This window comes from Microcebus murinus, chromosome 2 (genome assembly GCF_040939455.1).
Source record: "Microcebus murinus isolate Inina chromosome 2, M.murinus_Inina_mat1.0, whole genome shotgun sequence".
Taxonomy (NCBI): domain Eukaryota; kingdom Metazoa; phylum Chordata; class Mammalia; order Primates; family Cheirogaleidae; genus Microcebus; species Microcebus murinus.
This window is the reverse complement of record NC_134105.1, coordinates 7471657-7491390: the sequence shown is the minus strand read 5'-3', so window position 1 is coordinate 7491390 and position 19734 is coordinate 7471657. Positions and strand designations below refer to the sequence as shown.

Genomic DNA, 19734 nt, shown 5'->3' with positions numbered 1-19734 from the left:
ACAGGGTCTCATTTCTGTCTCCCCTGCTAGAGTGCAGTGTTGTGATCATAGCTCACTAACAGCATCAAACTCCCAGGCTCAAGCAATCCTCCTGCCTCAGCCTCCTGAGTAGCTGGGACTACAGGATTGCACCACCACACCCAGCTAATTTTTCTATTTTTAGTAGAGATGGGGTCTCGCTCTTGCTCAGGCCAGTCTCGAACGCCTGACCTCAAGTGATCCTTCCACCTCGACCTCCCAGAGTGCTAGGATTGTAGGAATGAGTCACTGCGGCCTGGACTCCCTTTGATATTTATTTCACTCAAGTTAGCATGTTAGAGAATGTTGCTAGATCCTTAATTGGACATTGTTAGTACTGGAAGAAAACAGACATAGTTTGGATTTTCTTGAATATTAAGCAAAGTTGTTCTTAGCTTACTGCTCATCCTCCCCAGCGAAGCCAAACATTGATTAAGCATTTCTTTAATCAGTAAAATAGAATTCACCAAAGCCCCCAGCTTGTGCCAGAGTCCACCCTTACCACACCCCACTCAAGGCTACTATCATATGCCCCCCCCTTTTTTTTTGAGCAAGTAAAATATTTCTTTATTTTTTTTTAACTTTTTTTTATTCCAGCATATCACGGGGATACAAATGTTTAGGTTACGTAAACAAGTCAGAGATCCAAGTGTGTCCATCCCCCAGATGGTGTGCATGAGACCCATTAGGTGTGAATATACCCAACTCTCCCTCCTCCCTCCCACCTGCCCGACACCCGATAAATGTTATTACTATGTGTGCACTTAAGTGTTGATCAGTTAATACCAATTTGCTGGTGAGTACATGCGGTGCTTGTTTTTCCACTCTTGGAATACTTCATTTAGTAGAATGAGTTCCAGCTCTATCCAGGAATGTACAAGAGGTGCTAGATCACCATTGTTTCTATTTTATTTATTTATTTATTTTTAAATTTTTTAATATATTAGTTGGCCAATTAATTTCTTTCTATTTATAGTAGAGACGGGGTCTCGCTCTTGCTCAGGCTGGTTTCGAACTCCTGACCTCGAGCAATCTGCCTGCCTTCCAGAGTGCTAGGATTACAGGCGTGAGCCACCGTGTCCGGCCGCCATTGTTTCTTATAGCTGAATAGTACTCCATGGTATACATATACCACATTTGATTAATCCAGTCATGTATTGATGGGCACTTGGGTTGTTTCCACATCTTTGCAATTGTGAATTGTGCTACTATAAACATTCAAGTGCAGTTGTCTTTTTTATAGAATAACTTTTATTCTTTTGGGTAGATGCCCAGGAATGCTGGATCAGTAATTGCTGGGTCAAATGGTAGTTCTACTTGTATCTCTTTGAGGTATCTAATTGCTTTCCACAGAGGTTGCACTAGTTTGCAGTCCCACCAGCATCGTGTGAGTGTTTGTATCTCTCTGCATCCACACCAATATTTATTGTTTTGAGACTTTTTGATAAAGGCCATTCTTACTGGAGATAAGTGATATCTCATTGTGGTTTTGATCTGCATTTCCCTGAGATTACAGATGTTGAGCATTTTTTCATATGTTTGTTAGCCATTATTCTATCTTCTTTTGAAAAGTTTCTGTTCATGTCCTTTGCCCACTTTTGACAGGGCTGTTTGATTTTTTTCTTGCTGATTTTCCTGAGTTCTATATAGATTCCAGTTATCAGCTCTTTATCGGATGTGAACATGTGAATATCTTCTCCCATTCTGTAGGCTGTCTGTTTGCTCTCGTGACTGTGTCATATGCCCTTTATGTAGCTGACTACAGCATCCACAATTTTCTGGGAGCATGGGAAAGAGAAAGGCTTCTTACCAAATAAGATAAGGGATGCATGGAAGCCATCCTCCACGTGGTACCATGTCACACGGACTCCCTGGTCCTCCAAGCGCTTCTTATAGAGCAAGGTGTCATCACGAAGGATGTCGTTCTCGCAGCTCACCAGGAAGGCCTGGGGAAGCTGAGCGATGGTCGCGTCATCTGTGAGAAGGGGTGAATTTTCCACATCCAATATACACTTGGCTTCTAGATAGGCAGTCTCATTAAAAGGGCCGGGGAACCTGGGCTGGTAGCCTCTGCCCTTGAATCTCTCGGGGATGTTGTCAGAGCTGAGCCACTTCCTGTACTTCCTCCAGACATCCGGGGGTATGAACGTCCCATCCAAGATGGCATCCTGCCAGGAGAGGTCTATGGACAGGTATTTACAGATGTTGGTCACCACGAACGTCCGGGCCAGGAATGGGACGTGCTCGTTCTGCTGGAAGGATGGCAGCTGCAGATTGATGAACTGGACGACTGGGTAAATCAGGACCTGAGCCCGGATGCTGGGAAGGTCTGATCTGCCCACCAGGGCCTGGGTGACAAAGGCCCCCAGCCCTCCCCCGACGCTTTCTCCGCAGACCACGACCCGGCAGGGGTCCACCCCGTAGGTCTCCAGGCGCCTCAGAAAGTGGATGGAGGCGGCGAGGCAGTCTTGGGACATGGCAGGGGAGCGGTGGTCAGGGAGCTTGCGGTACCTGGGGAGAGAACAGGGAGCATGAGCCGGCGAGGACAGGCGCCCCTGGGTGCCATTCCAGCAGTAAGGATTTTTAGCCCCTCTTTTTTTTCTATGAAGATGAGAAGAACGTGCCCAGAGTCTCGACTCCAGACCTGTGTGCTCTATCTGTGCTTCCCACAGATGTAAAAGCTCCACAGAATACTAGGCAACTTTTTTTTTTTTTTTGAGACGGAGTCTCACTTTGTTGCCCAGGCTAGAGTGAGTGCCGTGGCGTCAGCCTAGCTCACAGCAGCCTCCAACTCCTGGGCTCAAGCGATCCTCCTGCCTCAGCCTCCCAAGTGGCTGGGACTACAGGCATGCGCCACCATGCCCAGCTAATTTTTTTGTATATATATCTTAGTTGGCCAATTAATTTGTTTCTATTTATAGTAGAGACGGGGTCTCGCTCTTGCGAGAGCTGATTTCAAACTCCTGACCTGGAGCAATCCGCCCGCCTCGGCCTCCCAGAGTGCTAGGATTACAGGCGTGAGCCACCGCGCCCGGCCAGAATACTAGGCAACTTTAAAGCCATTGGTTCTGGAAGCAAAACAACCAGCAATGACAGAAAAAAAGGCAAATGCAGCTACTACTGGTCCCACTGCCTGTCAGTAGAGAAAGGGGCAGGGGAAAACAAAATAAGTCAGAAAGTCAATGGGAAATTTCTTTCAGGCAGGATTTTTTTTAAAAAAATCAAAAATCTAATGACCAAGGCAAGTTGAGTCCCCAGTGACTCAAAGAGTGGCCTTCTCCTCCAGGGCCAGGGGAGGCAGGAAGGGGCCGGGAGGTGTTCTGAGGGTAAAGGTGTAGAAAAATGGAGCCAGGTGGGAAACAGACCCAGCTCAAGCTGTGGAAGACCCAGCGACCAGCGGCTGGTGAAAAACATCCAGAGGTTCGGTCCCCGTAGCGTGTCTCCTCCAAGGAATTCAAGACCAAGGAAAAGGAGCTTTAAAAAATGAACCTCTAAAAACAGTAAAGCACAATCTACCTAATGCAAGAATCCAGTTTGGGATAACAGAAAAGAATGAATTTAAAAAATACAAACAGTTTGGCTAAACTGCATGGATTAGAGAGCTTATATAAATAAAATTTTTTATCTTAAATTTTTAGTTAAGGTTTGTGGCTAATCATCTTTTCTGTTATTACAAGCCATCATTCAAAACATCAAAAAGGTATATTTTAATTGTAAGATTAAACTTAGAAGAAACTCAAGGAAAAATGATACCTTAAACATAAGGCTTTCAAACTTTGTGAGAGCAAAAAAATTATTTTTTGCAATTAAAATGATATAAGGAGCCCCACTGTATAAAATAAATAGGTGCAGCTGTTTTAGTTTTGCTGGAGGGTAAGGGACCTAAGCCCTTACTCTTTCTTCTTCCTCCTTGCTCTTCATAGCTGCCTCTTAAGGCAGGCGTCCTCAAACTACGGCCCGTGGGCCACATGTGGGTATTTTTGCACGTTTGTTTTTTCACTTCAAAATAAGATATGTGCAGTGTGTACGGGAATTTGTTCATAGCTTTTTTTAAACTATAGTCCGGCCTTTCAATGGTCTGAGGGACAGTGAACTGGCCCCCTGTTTAGAAAGTCTGAGGACCCCTGCTCTAAGGCATCATGGGGAACCCTAGGGTTCCAGGAAACCAGTTTGAAAACTATTGCCTCCTATGAGCCCTTGAATTTTGTTTCCTTTAAAAGTTTCACCTTTTAGCTGGGCGAGGTGGCTCACTCCTGTAATCCTAGCACTCTGGGAGGCTGAGGCGGGCGGATTGCTCAAGGTCAGGAGTTCGAAACCAGCCTGAGCAAGAGCAAGACCCCGTCTCTACTATAAATAGAAAGAAAGTAATTGGCCAACTAATATATAGAAAAAATTAGCCGGGCATGGTGGCGCATGCCTGTAGTCCCAGCTACTCGGGAGGCTGAGGCAGGAGGATCGCTTGAGCCCAGGAGTTTGAGGTTGCTGTGAGCTAGGCTGATGCCACGGCACTCACTCTAGCCTGGTCAACAAGCGAGACTCTGTCTCAAAAAAAAAAAAAAGCTTCACCTTTAGCAACAAGGTTTGACTGACTGCAGCCTAGCCCTGCGACATTTCCTGGATGAGCAATACACTGATAAAACCATCACTGCTGTCAACACGGCTTCCACGGAAACTCAGACAAAACACACGCTCAGGAGGGTCCCTGCAGGGAGGGGAAGCTTCTTTCAGTGCCTGGCAGCAGCGAGCACACACTTCAGCTTCCATCTCTCCCCCTATATCCAGAAGTGAATAGTCCTCACTATTTGTTGGGTATATGAACCCAACAGATGAAAGAAGTAACAGACACGATGTGCTTGCTCCTGGCAAAATCCCCGACCTGCCAGAAAGCTGCAGCAATGCCCCCGGCCTTCGTGCACTCCTCTCCTGCCCGCTGCGATGGACTGAAACCCTGTGCCACAGTGTGAGGTATCGGGAGGTGGAGCCTTTGGGAGGTCATGGGGTCGTGAGGGTGGAGCCTCGCGAATCAGATCAGTGTCCTTATAAAAGGGACTCCAGAGAGCCCTCTGGCTCCTCCTTCCGCCACACTGCCGTACGAGGAGAAGTTGGCACTGTGCATCTTGGAGGAGGGTCTTCACCAGAACCCGAGCTTGCTGACACTCTGACCCTGGACGTCCAGCCTCCAGAACTGAGAGAAGTAAATGTCCCCATCTAGGGTGACTTGCTAGAGCAGCCCTGACCAGACGCACTCAGAAGGGAAGGCTTTGCAGAAACCACAGGTCAAAAGACCCATCTTCTCTGAGGACTTGGGTAAGGAGGCCCATTTGTGTCCAGATGAGAAATCAGGGAACACCCAGGCCTTGGACATCACCCCCTTTTTCCAGTGTCTCTCAGGAGTCCCCTCCCAGTCACTGTCCTGCTGCAGCCCGCCCCCCTCACCTTCCCTGGCAGCCGGAAGCCCCTTATGTGTGCGTGTGGCTCCACCAGCCGCTCTGTCAAAACTGGTCCGGCGCATGCACCAGGTCTTTGCAAGTATCTGCAATAATGTCACTGAGCAATTTCCTAGGGGTTAATGCAGGTGCTTGTTAATACCTTTACATGCTACCTATTCAAGGGATCTTTTAATCATCACCAAGGCCTTTGGAGACATAGATTCTAATGGTGCCACTTGGGAAGTATGTGAATGAATACTATTAATAGAAAGATGCTGCCTTCCTCAAGCTCATTAGCTAGGACCAGAGACGGTAAGTGACCTCATTTAAGTCACACGGCTACACTGTCTACCCAAGCCCAGAGGCAGCCAAGGGATGAGAAGTTTCATTGTCGAGGTAGACTATAAAAGGGCAGTTTTTAATTTCTCTCACTTGCCTTCTCTAAACTGCTTCCAAGTCATTTGTGACATCTTGGACCAAAAGCCAGAATCCTAGTGAGTAGCCCCCACTCCGGGCCCTGCACCTACTCAAAAAGCACCTCCATCTCCTTTCTGTTTTCAAAGGACCAGAGTCACGTCTTAAACACTCTCAACGTCAGTGCCTGTCTGGCCAGCAGTTTGTTACGGCACAAAGTGCCAGCCAGACAGTTGGTTAGTTAGCTTTAACAATGCAATAGCACCCGCAGAGCCGTTACCCCAAACAGCCAGGCCCTGCACCATAACCCTCAGCCAGCCGGACGGAGCCCCATGGTCATCCTGTCTCTCTGCCTCCCCCAACCTAAAGACGGTCACCCTGAATCCTGTTTCCATCCTTTCTTTTCTTTCCTTTTTACATTGCTTTATTGTGACTAGGTGTATTCCTAAAAAGTAGCCTTTTTTTTTTTTTTTTGAGACAGAGTCTCGCTTTGTTGCCCAGGCTAGAGTGCCATGGCGTCAGCCTCGCTCACAGCAACCTCAATCTCCTGGGCTCAAGCGATCCTCCTGCCTCAGCCTCCCCAGTAGCTGGGACTACAGGCATGGGCCACCATGCCAGGCTAATTTTTTCTACATATTTTTAGTTGGCTAATTAATTTCTTTCTATTTTTTTAGTAAGAGACAGGGGTCTCACTGTTGCTCAAGCTGGTTTCGAACTCCTGACCTTGAACGATCCGCCCACCTCGGCCTCCCAGAGTGCTAGGATTACAGGTGTGAGCCACTGAGCCCGGACTAAAAGTAGTCTTTTAATTCTAATTGGGTTTTTTTGTTTTTTGTTTTTGACACAGAGTCTCGCTTTATTGCCCAGGCTAGAGTGAGTTCCGTGGTGTCAGCCTTGATCACAGCAACCTCAAACTCCTGGGCTCAAGCGATCCTGCTGCCTCAGCCTCCCAAGTAGCTGGGACTACAGGCATGCGCCGCCACGCCCAGCTAGTTTTTTCTATATATTTTTAGTTGGCCAATTAATTTCTTTCTATTTTTTTAGTAGAGACGGGGGTCTCACTGTTGCTCAGCCTGGTTTCGAACTCCAGACCTTGAGCGATCCACCCACCTCGGCCTCCGAGAGTGCTAGGATTACAGGCGTGAGCTACCGCGCCCGGACTACTACTAAAAGTAGTACTACTAAAAGTAGTAAAAGACAACTAAAAGTAGTCTTTTAATTCTAATTGTTTTTAACTTTATAAAAAGAGGCTTTCTGTAATCTTTTGAAATGTTTTCACTTAATTTTATACTATATACTAAGATTCATTCGCAATATGGTGCACCTTTTCAGTTTGGTTATTTGAATGGCTGAGTAACATTCTATAAAATCTGCATGGCTATGTGATCTTTCACTCTGCCCTGTTTATTCACACACTTCACTGTAGATGGTTTTTGCAACCTTGAACAGCGCTGCACCTGTCTCCATGGCTGCTTGCACAAGAGTGCCTCTTGGGGGTTAGGTCTATAAATCATCCAGAACTCAGTTTACCTTCTCCCACCCATGCAAAACCCACCAACTGTCTCCAGCAACTCACCCAACCATCAGCAGCACCGAGTCGGTCTCCTGGGCCAGGAAACTGCACACGTTGTGGTAACAATCTGCAAGACAAATAGTCACAGCGACAGCCCATGAGTAGGGCCTGGGGCTTCCCACCACAGCCCGTAGGAAGAACCAACTGACAATGCTGGTGTGGGGTGCGACCTCCTCTCTTTGTTCCTGTTCTTGCCTGCTCCAAAGTGACTCTGGCTGGCCCTGTCAGACATCTCCTGAATGTCAGGGCTCGAACATACCTGGGGGCTCACCCTCTGCGACATTTCTCTTTCAGTGGGGGAAACTGAGGACCAGGAAGGCTTGGCGACTTGAAATGGACAAAGCCAAGACTAAGGAAGTTAGACATGCCGGCCTGGGGAGAATAATAATAATTGTATATATTTATATTCATTAAGAAATAAACAACGTTTGGATGGGACGTTTCTACCAGCAGAGTGATCCATGTGACGTTCTCAGAAGGCAGGTCCATGAACATGAGTGCCAGGCACAGAATCGCTGCCAGATATACTTCTGTCTAATTCAGTAGTTCTCAACTTTGGCCACGCAGTTTTACATAGACAGGCTTCTGCTTTGCACTTGCACGACTCACTCAGCCCTGTTGGATCCTGCCTTTATGTAAATGCTGACGTCTCGTTCATCACAGGGGGGCTAGAGCTTTCACAAGTCCTCAGGCCCAAGCTGAACCCGGAACCGACTGGATCAGAATCCCTGCGGTGGGGGCTCGGGCATCGGGATTTTCTAAATCATACCAGGTAATGCTGGTGCTCAGGGGAGGTTGCTGGGGTGGGTGCACGCTTCATTGGCGCTGTTTGAGGCAGGTGACAAGAGTTCAGAGATGGAGCCGGAAGCACAGAGGGGCTAAACTGAGTCAGCACAGGCAGCTCTGAGTCTAAGGGGCTGTACCACTGGCTCTCAGCTCTGGCTGCACAGTCATGTGGGGAGCTTTTAAAGCACACCGATGCCTATCCTCACTGTAGGTGTGAGTGGAAGAAAAAAATACTGATGCCTGGGCCCTGTTACTCCCAGAGACTAACTTAGCCAGCTGGGGTAGGACCTGGGTACCAGGTTTGATATTAACGCCCCAGCCAACATGGACACAGAGCCACCAGCCATGATCTGGGCCCTGCCCACCTGTCCGACTTCATCTCCCACTCTCTCACCCAGATGTTCCTTCCTCATGCACAGCAGGCCGGGTCTGCGACAGAACCTCGCACTTGCCACCCTTCTGCTTAGACTTAACAGAGCTGGGACTAGGGCCGTGCACGTGAGGCAGCCGCCTTCGGTGCAAAATCGAGGGGGCACCAGGCCAGAAATTATCCTACTTGCTTGTTTCCTCCTTCAGTGTCCAGCCCCCTCCCTGGACCGTCGGGTCCAGGTGGGCAGGGGCTGGGGCTTTCTTGTTTCCCACTGTGTCCCTTGTGCCTGGAAAAGGTCTGACACAAAGTAGGTGCTCAGTAAACACTTGCTGAATGATCCCTGGTTTTACCTTTGGAAATGACACTATCCCTCAACAGAGGAAGGCTGACAGTCCCAGACAACCCCTGGGGGACCCTCGGGCTTCCCAAAGGAAAGAGTGATCTCAGGCAAGGTGGGGCCAGAGGATGGGAGAGACCACAGTTAACTTCTGGAAGAGAGCAGGATGACAGCATTCAGATACGGCATGGCCTTTGCCACTTCACCACCAGGTGGCAGCACACCCCAATCTCAGGGAGGTGATAACGGAGAAATGGCATTTGTGTCGGTGCATCCATCCATCCACCCACTTGCTCATTCACAAACCCATCCTTTCATCCAATTATTCCCCACCCACACATCTATTTATTCATGCATGCATTCATTCATTCATTCATTAAAAAACAAAAATAGAGCTGGGCACATGGCTCACACTTCACTATCAAGCCAAGGAGTTCCAGACCAGCCTGGGCAGCATAGCGAGACCCTTTCTCTACCAAAAAAAAAAAAAAAAAACTTTTAAAAATAATTTACAAAATAAAAACAATAGGCTTGGTGCAGTGGCTCTCGCCTGTAATCCCAGCACTCTGGGAGGTCAAGGCAGGAGGATTGCTTGAGCTCAGGAGTGTGAGGTTGCAGTGAGCCGTGATGATGCCACTGCACTCCAGCCAGGGCAACAGAGTAAGACACTGTCTCAAAAAAATAAAATAAAATAAATAATAATAATAAAAAGTAAAAACAGTAGTCCAGGCACTGAGGATCCAGCAGCAAACAAAACAGAGGTCTCTTCCCTGCGACCTCGAGTTCCCATTTCCAGCAGGGCAGACAAGCAGCAAGGAGACACAGGAAGGGAGAAGACACAGGAAGGCACAGGATGAGTTCAGATTGTGACAAGTGCCTGGAAGAACATGACAAGGACGATGCCAGGGATGGAGACAGGACACAGGGCAGGGCAGCAGCGTGGGCAGGGAGATTCCTTAGACAAGGTGTCCAGGGAGGCCACCCTGCAGAGGGACATTTGAGATTAGGGCTGGAAGAACGAGGTGGTCAGCTGTGCAGCTGGGGGCGGGGGAGACCCGAGATGGGAAAGCCAGCCTGTCTGGGGCGGAGCCGATGGGGGAGTGAGACAGGTAGCAGGTAGCAGGTGACCGGGCAGGACAGCAGGGCTGGCTCCATCAGTGCCTCCCAGGCTGGGGAGGAGAGAGTTCGGGTTTATCAACGGGCGCAGGAGAGGTCTAAGTTCGGGACTGACAAGCTCCGACTTGTATTCTTAAAAGATCCCTTTGGCTGCTTGGGCTGAGGGGTGAGAGGTGAGTCCCGGAGACCCAATGCTGGGGTGCAGGGGGCTGGCACCCCGAAGGCCGGGGTGCAGCAGAGCTGGAGGGGAGTGGGTTTGGGATCACCGAAGCACGGACGGGACGGCGCAGGCTGTGAGCAGAAAGGGAAGGAAGAGGGGAGGCACCACTCGGCCCCCGGACAAGCAGCCCCGCCGGGACACTGCTGCCCCCACCTTGACCACGATGACCAGGGGATGGACAAGAAGACTCCCCACCCAGGCTGCCACGCCACCTGCTGGCTTGTGCTCACGGCCCTGTGTCTGGGCTCCCTGCAAACCCCCCAACTGCGGACACCTTTGAGTTCCCCCAGAAAGGTTCTCGAGCACCACCGTGCACAGGGGCGAGCCCTTCCTTTACCAAGCCAGGAACCCCAGGGAACCCCTTACCCAGGCTCCCAAACACCCCGCCCCCTCCGTGGTAGAAGATGATGCCCCGCCGCCGGGGGCTGGAGGACGCTGCCTTGGGCTGGAACAGCCTCACGGGGATGGTCCCGAAACGCAGGTTGGTCACCACGAGCGTGAGGTCCTTCTTTCTGCCCATTCTGTCGTGTAAAAATCGGACAAACTTGGGCATGGAGCAAATTCCCAGCTTCTCAAATATAGTCCCCTGTTGGAGGGAAGAGAAAGGAAACCAGACGTCAGAAGAGGTGAGGACCGGGATGGTAGATGTCCCGACACCCGTCACTGCTGGGAGGGGTCCACAGGCTCTTGCCTGCCTCCCGTACGCACAGGGGGCCGCTCGGGAGCAAGCAATGGGCTCCAGCTTGTGTCCAGGTGAGGGGTTGGGCTTTCAGACTCTTCCTCCCAAAGCTCGGTGTCACTTTGCCAAAGAGCAGCCCAGTTCTGGGGGCCGAGTGGGAGGGAGGCATGGACTTGAGCGAAGCCCATTTTCCGCCCAGGCAGCTGGCTGGCTGGAGAGCTGTCTCTCGTCGGGTCCAGGCTGGACCCCCCCGGCCCGAGGTGGCAGAGATGGCCCAGCACCTGCGCCAGCACATCATCGCTCTGGGGCAGGAAGGCCCCTAAGCCGTGCTCCTGCTCAACAGAAAGCAGGGATGCGACCCGTTAGGGCCGTCTGCCGTGGGCTCGGGCAGTGGGAGCAGCAGCTCCAGGGCCACGGATTTGCCACGTGTGTTTTTGCACAGATGTGCTCGCCCTAATCACGAACAAGCAAACACCTGAACATCTCAGGAAAGATAGTTACGCAAAGTCGTGTTTCAGATGCCGAGTCCCTTTCGGCCGTCTGGGATCCTGTCTCCCACCGACCTCATGTTAGGAGTGTGTCTTGGTCATAAGGAAAACAGGCCGGGACGATGCTAATGAAAATAAGCACAGGTGATGCTTGTTAGGCACCTACGATGTTCCAGGACTGGCCCAAGTGGTTTGGACTGTTAACGTGCTTAAACTTCTCAACAACGCTTCTCAGTCCAGTGTGGTTACCAGCTGCACTTTACAGACGGGGGACAGGGGGCATGCCAAGGTCAAGTTCCTTGTTCCAGGGGTAAGACGCAGAACCACTAAACCAGAAAGAGCTTGGGTTTTGGAGTCAAGCAGATCTGAGCTCAAGCGTGAGCCCTAGCACCGCCTAACTGAAAAGCCATGGGCCTTACAGTCTCTGAGCTTCGATTTCACCGGTTTATGAAATGAGAAAGATGCTGTGTACGGTCTGAGGACGAGGCATGAGGGTTTCGTGTGACCACCCATGTGGCATTGACAGGGAAAACCGTTGGGCGGCGGGAGGATGCTGGCCACTCCCTGCCTCCCTGCAGCTCCCGCTCCTAGAGTGGGTGTGCGGGCGAGGCCCTCGGCTCCCTCAGCCAGGCTGCTCGCACCATCTTGATTGGATACTTCTTGAATCCCACTGCTGATTGGATGTTAAGGCTTGTTGCTGATTGGATGTTAAGGCTTGTTGCTGATTGGATGTTAAGGTTTGTTGCTGATTGGATGTTAAGGCTTGTTGCTGATTGGATGTTAAGACTTGTTGCTGATTGGATGTTAAGGCTTGTTGCTGATTGGATGTTAAGGCTTGTTGAGGCCTACCAAGGGTAGAAAAACTGGAGGAGCATAAGGAAGGGGGTCAGAAGTTGATGCTGAGCCTGCTGGCGAAATAAAGGCTGCTCTCTCTCTGACTCTCCGTGTGCCGGTGGTTCTTTCCCTGGTCTAGCGCTGTACCGCTTGCCGGAACAGCATACCTCCCTGGAGGTCCTGGCAAGCGTGAGCCCCACCCTTTCTCTTGCTTGCACCCTGGGGTCTTGTCTTAGCTCCGGTGGGTTGCCCAGTGTGTTCCCTCCATGGAGAGAGCCCCCTGAAAGGAGCTCCGAACTAAACAATTATTTTCCTGCTTGAGTTGGAGGAGGGCGAGGAGGTCACCACCTGACCCACATCCGAGAGCCCCAGGCCTTCATGCCGAGTTCCAGCCAACTCACGCCTTCATCTGCTCCACACTGAGCAGCCTGAGGGCACAGCACCTCTTTTTGGGGCAGGTCGGCTCCAGCGCTAATCTCAGCTGTGTGTGCCCACACAGTCTGGGCTCATCCACTCCTCCCACTCCTCCCTGCGAGCCTCTCTCACCTGTCCATCACGTGGATGGACACCAAACTGACTTTCATATCCAAGCGCAAGGGTCATGTTCTCACCGAAACCAATCTCCTCCCCCTCCCATGGCGGCTGCTGCCTTCTTCCTGGCCCTCGGTACCCCGCCCCGAGAAAGCCTCCTCTAAGGCTTATTGCATGGATAGGCCACCCCTGTTTTTCCTACCACCAAACCTAATGCTTCTCTCCAGGGAAGATCTGGTTCCTCTCTGTGTGCAGCATCTAGAACAGTAAATGTTTGTCCAGGAGATTTTGAACAATGCAAGGTGACATTAAACCTCTCTAAGCATCGCATTCTGAAAGGCCACCAGCTACGCCATGAAGTCACAATGGGGTTTTTTTGGGGGGGGGGTTTGGGGGGGTTCAAATTAGGAGTCCACATTTTGCACAGCTGGTAGCCGAGGCCAGAGGCAGACTGGACAAAGATTATTATGATGATAAACGGGAACGTCAATATTTTCGAAGCACCGAGGTCTAGAGCTTTAGATAGCCACTGAGACACCTGTGCAAAATATTCCAGCATCATTTGCCCTTGAAAACAAAAGCAATAGCGTCGCTATATTACTCCATCTTTTCGCCAGGCTGAAATCATTCATAGCAACTTCCGAATCTGTAGTGATTTCAGGAAATGCGGTATCTTTGCCTTCGGGGATGCGACAGACATACTCCCAACAGTCTACTGCCACGGAGCCTCCCCAAGCGCGCGCAGGGCCTGCACGCCGCCAGTGCTTCTCGCGTGCAAACCCCACGTCACCTCCCCGGCGCTGCTCACTTTTCAGAGAAGAAAACAAAGGCGCAGAAACTGGAGGCCGCAGAGGTAGCAGCGACAGTTTTGGGGGCCCAGACCCTGGATTGTCTGTCCGGCACCAAAACCAGGCTCTTGATTTCTGGACCATGGACTCTTTTTTAGCCTTTTCCTTGTCCTCACTAACCTTTTTGTTCTTCCATTGTCTGTCTCCTGGAAGTAAACAGACATTAGCAACTTGGGTATTGTTATCCTCATCATCATCACGCTGTGATGGGCAGTGTGCCCTTGGGGGACCCAGGGCTGGAGGAACCCAGAGGGGACCCCGCAAGCAGAAGTCCCCTTCAGAGCTCACTGCGGACCCATCTCAGCGTCTCCTGTGAGCAGCCCGTAGCAGCTGTGAGTAGATGCTGGGCTCGTGGGCTGCTCTGCAGGAGAAACACTATAAGTTGGAAAGACCTCGATTTTTCTGAGCCACCTGCACACTGGAGACCCCACTTTTAATCCTGGAGCCCCAAACTTGCTTGTAATTCCACATGGATTGCAGCCACTGGCTTGAAACAGCCCGACGCCAGGGAAGCACGCAACCAGGGTAAGCGACAGAGACGAGTGCTCTCTGCATCCTCGGCCTGTCTCCTTGAGTCAGGAGCATTTATGCGATTGGAGACCGGACACATTCACGTCTCCACTAGTGATCCACACCTCTGGGGAGCAATTCCAGTGGCACGAAAGCATATTTTATTTACCCACCAAACATTTCTAAACATGTTAACCCTTACCACGTGGCATCTAAGCCTCTTACCAACCTGCTGAGACAGATACTAGCACCCCCATTTCACAGATGAGGAAACTGAGACACAGAGAGGTTAAGTTAATGGTGCGAGGTCACGCAGCAAGTGCGTGGCAGAGCTGGGGTGCACGTCCGTGCTCCTCATCCCTGTGCCCTGCCGTCCAAGCTGAGCTTGGCCTCCTCGTCCCACGGTTGCCCTCAGAGGCCATCAGCCTGAGCAGGTTGCTCTATGTAAGGTCTCCACCCAAGATTGGGACATTGGGATTAACTCAAGCTGCCTGTCTCCCACCAAGTGTCAAACTGCTGTTTCCAAATGCGCTGCAGCTCTGGGCATGTGCTAGTCCCCCACCCCCCACCCCGGCATTAACAAGCAGCAAGTGCCTACCAGGTCCCAGACCCTGCGCTAGGGGCCAGGTTTACAGAGGTGAATAAAGTAATCCCTGCCTTCAAAGTGTTTGTAATCCGTGCAGGAAAAAACACCTGTAGACAAGCCAGGCTGAAAGATGCCCCCGACCCAAAGGAGGTCAGGCCATAAGCCCTTGGAAGGCAAAGTCTGGGTCCGAAATTGTTTTCGAACCCTCAGAAAAGAGCACAGTGATTGGCACTAGCAAGTGTTTGATGCTGAAGGAAGAAAGGGAGGGTGGGAGGGAGGAGGTCAGGGGAGGGGAGGGGAGGGACGGGAACAGCAGAGGGAGAGGACAATGTAGCAAAGTCTGTCTTGGGGGAGTCTGGAGAGAGAGAGAGGGAGGGAAGTGAACGAGGAAAATGGTCACACACTGAGCATGAGAGAGAGAGAGAACATCCCAACTTATGGCGGGCCTGAGAGCAACTCACCAAAGTGATCGTGTACAGGAATACACAATGCAAAAATCTCATCTTCGCAGGATGTTTCAGGGCAGAGGGGATCTCTGCGGTGCGTAAGTGCTCGAAGACAACCCAGACGAAGACCCCCAGGAGAAAGGTGGGCAGCACCAGTAGTGGCACCAGCCACAGGGCGGCCATGTCTCCGGGGCCCCGAGCAGCAGCTGCCTGAGGAAGCAGCCCAGGCGCTTGCCAGTTATGCCAGCACTGCCTCCACCCCACGCGCTGGGGCTGAGCTGACCCAGTGGCCTGACCGGCCTTCTTGGATGCAACCGCCAATGGGCCAATGGTAGCCGGAGGAACCTGTTTCCCTGAGGAGTGCGGGGACCGGGAAGAAACCGATCCCGCCCATCAAGAGAGCCCTGGGAGGTGGGCTTCCCAAAGCTTGAAGAGCGGAGGGAACCTGGCTCTAGTAGCATCTCGGCTCTTGGGGATCCAGGGGAGAAGTCTCCTAGGGTTGCAGGGGCCCCCGTGGCCTGACCCTTCAACTGGCCCATAGGAGGCGCGGCAGCCCTCCTCACCAGGGCCTGGCTAGGGCGGGCAAGGCGCAGCTCGTTCCCGGCTCCTTAGTGAGCTGCCCAGCCCCGGTTCCATGCTCCCGTCCAGGCCACGGGAGACAGGCAGAGTAGCCGAGTGGTTACGAGGATGTTCTCAGACCCTAGCCCATCGGGGTCAAATCCCGCCTTTTCCAAGTACTGGCTCTGGGGCCTCTGGTAAGTTCCCTGCACCTCAGTTTCCTCGTCTGTAAGGTGGGGACCATCACAGCGCCTAACAGAGGAGTAAATACTTACCAATACTTATTTACTGATAAGTAAATACTTATAAAGAACTGGTACGTGGCAAGCACAGCACAAGTGTTTGTTAAAAAATTCTTGACCCCAAGACATCAGAAACCTGCAGGGGCTCCAGCAACAAAAAAGAAACAGCAACAGAAAAAGAAGAAAGGTGGAAAAGGTGGCTGGTGATTAGAACATTCTTATTGCAGGCTGTTTTGAAACTAGTCTCAGAGACACTAGGAAAATAAATAAAGGTAACACAGCAAAAAAAAAAAAAAAAAAAAAAAAATTCTTGGGCTTGAAGCCTATTTTCCAACACCGTTCTGATCATTTCTTCCCCTCTTGGAAGAAAACGATGCAGACAAAAATCATCCCCAAACCAGCCCTTGGCACCATTTTTGGAGAAGGAATATGAGCCTGGATGAAGCCCAGTTCTGCCTGCGACAGTCTCCCTCCCTCCTGGTCCAGGCACCCCAGAGGGTCATTACCAATAGAAAACGTGCAAATCTTCTCCAGGGGGCTTTTGAGCTGTCTGGCCAAGCCCTGGTCTGGCCGCAGGCCCGGAGTGTGCAGGGGCGGCGAGAAGTAGGCCAGGTTCCAGCAGACGGGGTTTATGTGGGCTACATATTCAGAGGAGAGGTGAGGTTTGCTAGGAAGAAAGTACAGGGTATTCCTCTTGTTTGTTTACTTGCTTGTTTGTTCAATTGTCGTTTAAAAGCACATAGCATAAAATTGACCATCTCAACCGTTTTTAAGTGTATAGCACAGTAGTGCTAACTATATGTACCTTCTTGTACAATCAATCTCTAAAATGTGTCATCTTGCAAAACTGAAACTCTATACCTGCTGAACAACAGCTCCCCTTTCCCCCTCCCCCCAGCCCCTGGCAAGCACCATTCTGCTAAGAGTTTAACTACTTTAGATACTTCATGTAAATGGAATGATGCAAGATTTATCTTTTTCATGACTGATTTATTTCACTTAGCGAATTGTCCTCCAGCTTCATCCAGGCTGCAGTATGTGATGAGATTTCCTTCTTTTTAAAGGCTGAATAATATTCCATTATATTTACATACCACATTTCCTTTATCCATTCATCCATCGACGGACATTTATGTTGCTTCCACCTCTTGGCTATTGTGAATAATGCTGCAATAAACATGGATGTGCAAACATCCTCTCAATTTTTTAATTTTTCCAGGCAGGGTCTCACTCTGTTGCCTGGGCTAGAGTGCCCTGGCATCAGCCTAGTTCACAGCAACCTCAAAGTCTTGGGCTTAAGCAATTCTTCTGCCTCAGCCTCCCGAGTAGCTGGGACTACAGGCATGCACCACCATGCCTGGCTAATATTTTGTATATATTTTTAGTTAGCCAATTAATTTCTTTCTATTTACAGTAGAGACAGGGTCTTGCTCTTGCTCAGGCTGGTCTCTAACTCTTGACCTTGAGCGATCCTCCTGCCTGGGCCTCCCAGAGTGCTAGGATTACAGGCGTGAGCCACCGTGCCCAGCCTCCTCTCATTTTTAAAGTACATTTTTTATGTATCTACAATAAATTTATGTGTACATATGTGTATGCAAAAGTGCATAAATCTAAGTGTACAGCTTGAGCAATTTTCACAAAATAAATACACACAAGGAACCAACACCCAAATCAGAATATAGAACACCTCTAGAATACAGAACACCCAGATGTTCACTTCTCCCCATCGCCGCCCACCAAATATAGCAATTCTCCCCCTTCTAACAGCAAGACTCCTATGGCTGGTTTCTGACTTTTACATAAATGGAATGGTGCAGAGAGTATTCTTTTATGTCTGGCTTCTTTCACCCAATACCACGTTTTCTAGATTAGTCCATGTTGTGTATATCAGTCTGTTCATTCTCATTGGTGTATACCATTCCATTGCATGGATATACCACAACTTTTCCCCTTTCTGTTTTGAGTTTTAGCCAGTTATCAATTTATTGCCTCTCAGTTCCAAATTCACAATTTGTGCCTGCTCTGTGAAAACGGAGCTGGAACCTTTAAATATTTTGCCTTTGCCTGTTGGCACCTACGCTTTGTCAGTAAGGGGTACTGGAGTGACATGGCGGAAGAGAAGGGTTCTGCTTCTTGGTTCTGGGTGAAGCTTCATCAGCACCCAGCTTCTGCAGTGTACGAGGAAAAGTTTAATATAAGGAAATATGAACTATGCCAGGGTACTGGAGTAACAAGGGCTTGGCTAGCAAGAAGTAAAGGGAGCTCCAAAGAATATAGTTACACATATAAGAAAAAACCGCTACCCCTAGGACTGAGATAGAGCACCCAGAAAAGACCCTACAGGGCTGAGATCCAGGCACAGTGCGACTCACTGAGTTGGCAAAGACAGTTCTCTGCTGCTGCACCGGTGGGACTTGCTGGCGTCTACCCTTCACACCAAAAAAATTTGCAGAAAATCTGCCTTCTTGAGTGCTAGGGAAAGCTGCTCGCTCACAGGGAGGTGTTTTGCTGTAGGCTCTCAGAAATGCCACTACCTAAGGGGACTAGAAGGGAAAGTTATTGACCTCCCTGCACTGCAGGAGCTTGGAACTAGAGGAGCCACACACACTGCAGGCCCTGGGCAGGGGAAAGCAGCTAGAGCAATTACTGCCCCAGAGCTTTGCTGAAAACTGCACAGCAATTAGCCTGCGGTTAGTGGAGCTGACAGCTGGGTAGGTACCCATGGAGGCAGACAGCTCGACAGAGAGGTTGGGGAGGGAGACAGCCAGAAAGAGCCCTGCCGAAAGACTGGCATCTCAGGGGGACTGTACACAGCCGGAGGCTGGACCACCTGAGAGGTAACATCCAAAGCTGCAGACTCAAGAGAAATAGTCCATCCAAGCCCCTACACCAACAAACACACAAACAACACACAATACGCCCAGGGGGCAATGGGGGAAGGAATTAGTATCCGGAGTGGTTACAACATAATATCCAAAATCTCCCATTTTCAGCAAAAATCATTATGAGACATGCAAAGAAACAGGAAAGAATAATCTGTATAAAGAAAAAACATGGGCCAGGAGTGGTGGCTCATGCCTGTCATCCTAGCACTCTGGGAGGCTGAACGGGCGTATTGTTTGAGCTCAGGAGTTCGAGACCAGCCTGAGCAAGAGTGAGACCCTGTATCTACTAAAAAAATGGAAAGAAATTAGCTGGACAACTAAAAAAAAAAAAATATATATATATATATGTAAAATTAGCCGGGCATGGTGGCGCATGCCTATAGCCCCAGCTACCAGGAGGCTGAGGCAGCAGGAATGCTTGAGCCCAGGAGTTTGAGATTGCTGTGAGCTAGGCTGATGCCCGGGGAACAGAATGAGACTCTGTCTCAAAAAAAAAAAAAGAAAAAGAAAAAACATGACCAACTGAAGCCGCCTTGGAGAAGGCGTGTTGGTCAGCCTTTGTGAAGACTTCAAAGAAATTATTATAAATATGCTCAAAGGACTAAGGAAAATCATGCTTACAGAAGTAAAAGAAGGTATAATTTAAAGCTTCATCAAATAGAAAATATCAATAAAAGACCAAACGGAAATTATGGAATTAGAAAGTACAATAACCAAAATGAAATATTCACTACAGGACCCCCCAGGAGATTTGAGCTAGAAGAGAGAATCGGCAAACTAACTTCGAGGTCTAACGATAGAAAAACGAAGAGAAAATTATTGAAGACAAACGAGCAGAATCTCTGAGAAAAACAGGACACTGTT

General features: G+C 49.9%; 1 protein-coding gene across 1 annotated transcript; it reads right to left on the bottom strand.

Moving 5' to 3' along the window:
* Nucleotides 1-962: 962 nt before the first annotated feature.
* On the bottom strand, nucleotides 963-15368 carry AADACL4 (arylacetamide deacetylase like 4). The gene is made up of 4 exons (XM_020281517.2): nucleotides 15201-15368; nucleotides 10630-10849; nucleotides 7438-7501; nucleotides 963-2529 (listed from the first exon to the last, which is right to left on the bottom strand). Exons 1-4 carry the CDS (start codon nucleotides 15366-15368, stop codon nucleotides 1755-1757), a joined length of 1227 nt encoding a protein of 408 aa, XP_020137106.2. The 3' UTR covers nucleotides 963-1754.
* Nucleotides 15369-19734: the final 4366 nt, after the last annotated feature.

Bases quoted from the DNA above. Each gene is read 5' to 3' on its own strand.
- AADACL4 (XM_020281517.2), bottom strand. From the start codon at position 15,368: ATGGCCGCCCTGTGGCTGGTGCCACTACTGGTGCTGCCCACCTTTCTC. The intron at 10,850-15,200 runs GTGAGTTGCTCT...TCCCTCCAACAG, and splicing joins TCCTGTACACGATCACTTTG to GGGACTATATTTGAGAAGCT. The intron at 7,502-10,629 runs GTAAGGGGTTCC...TTTGTCTTGCAG, and splicing joins CGGGGTGTTTGGGAGCCTGG to ATTGTTACCACAACGTGTGC.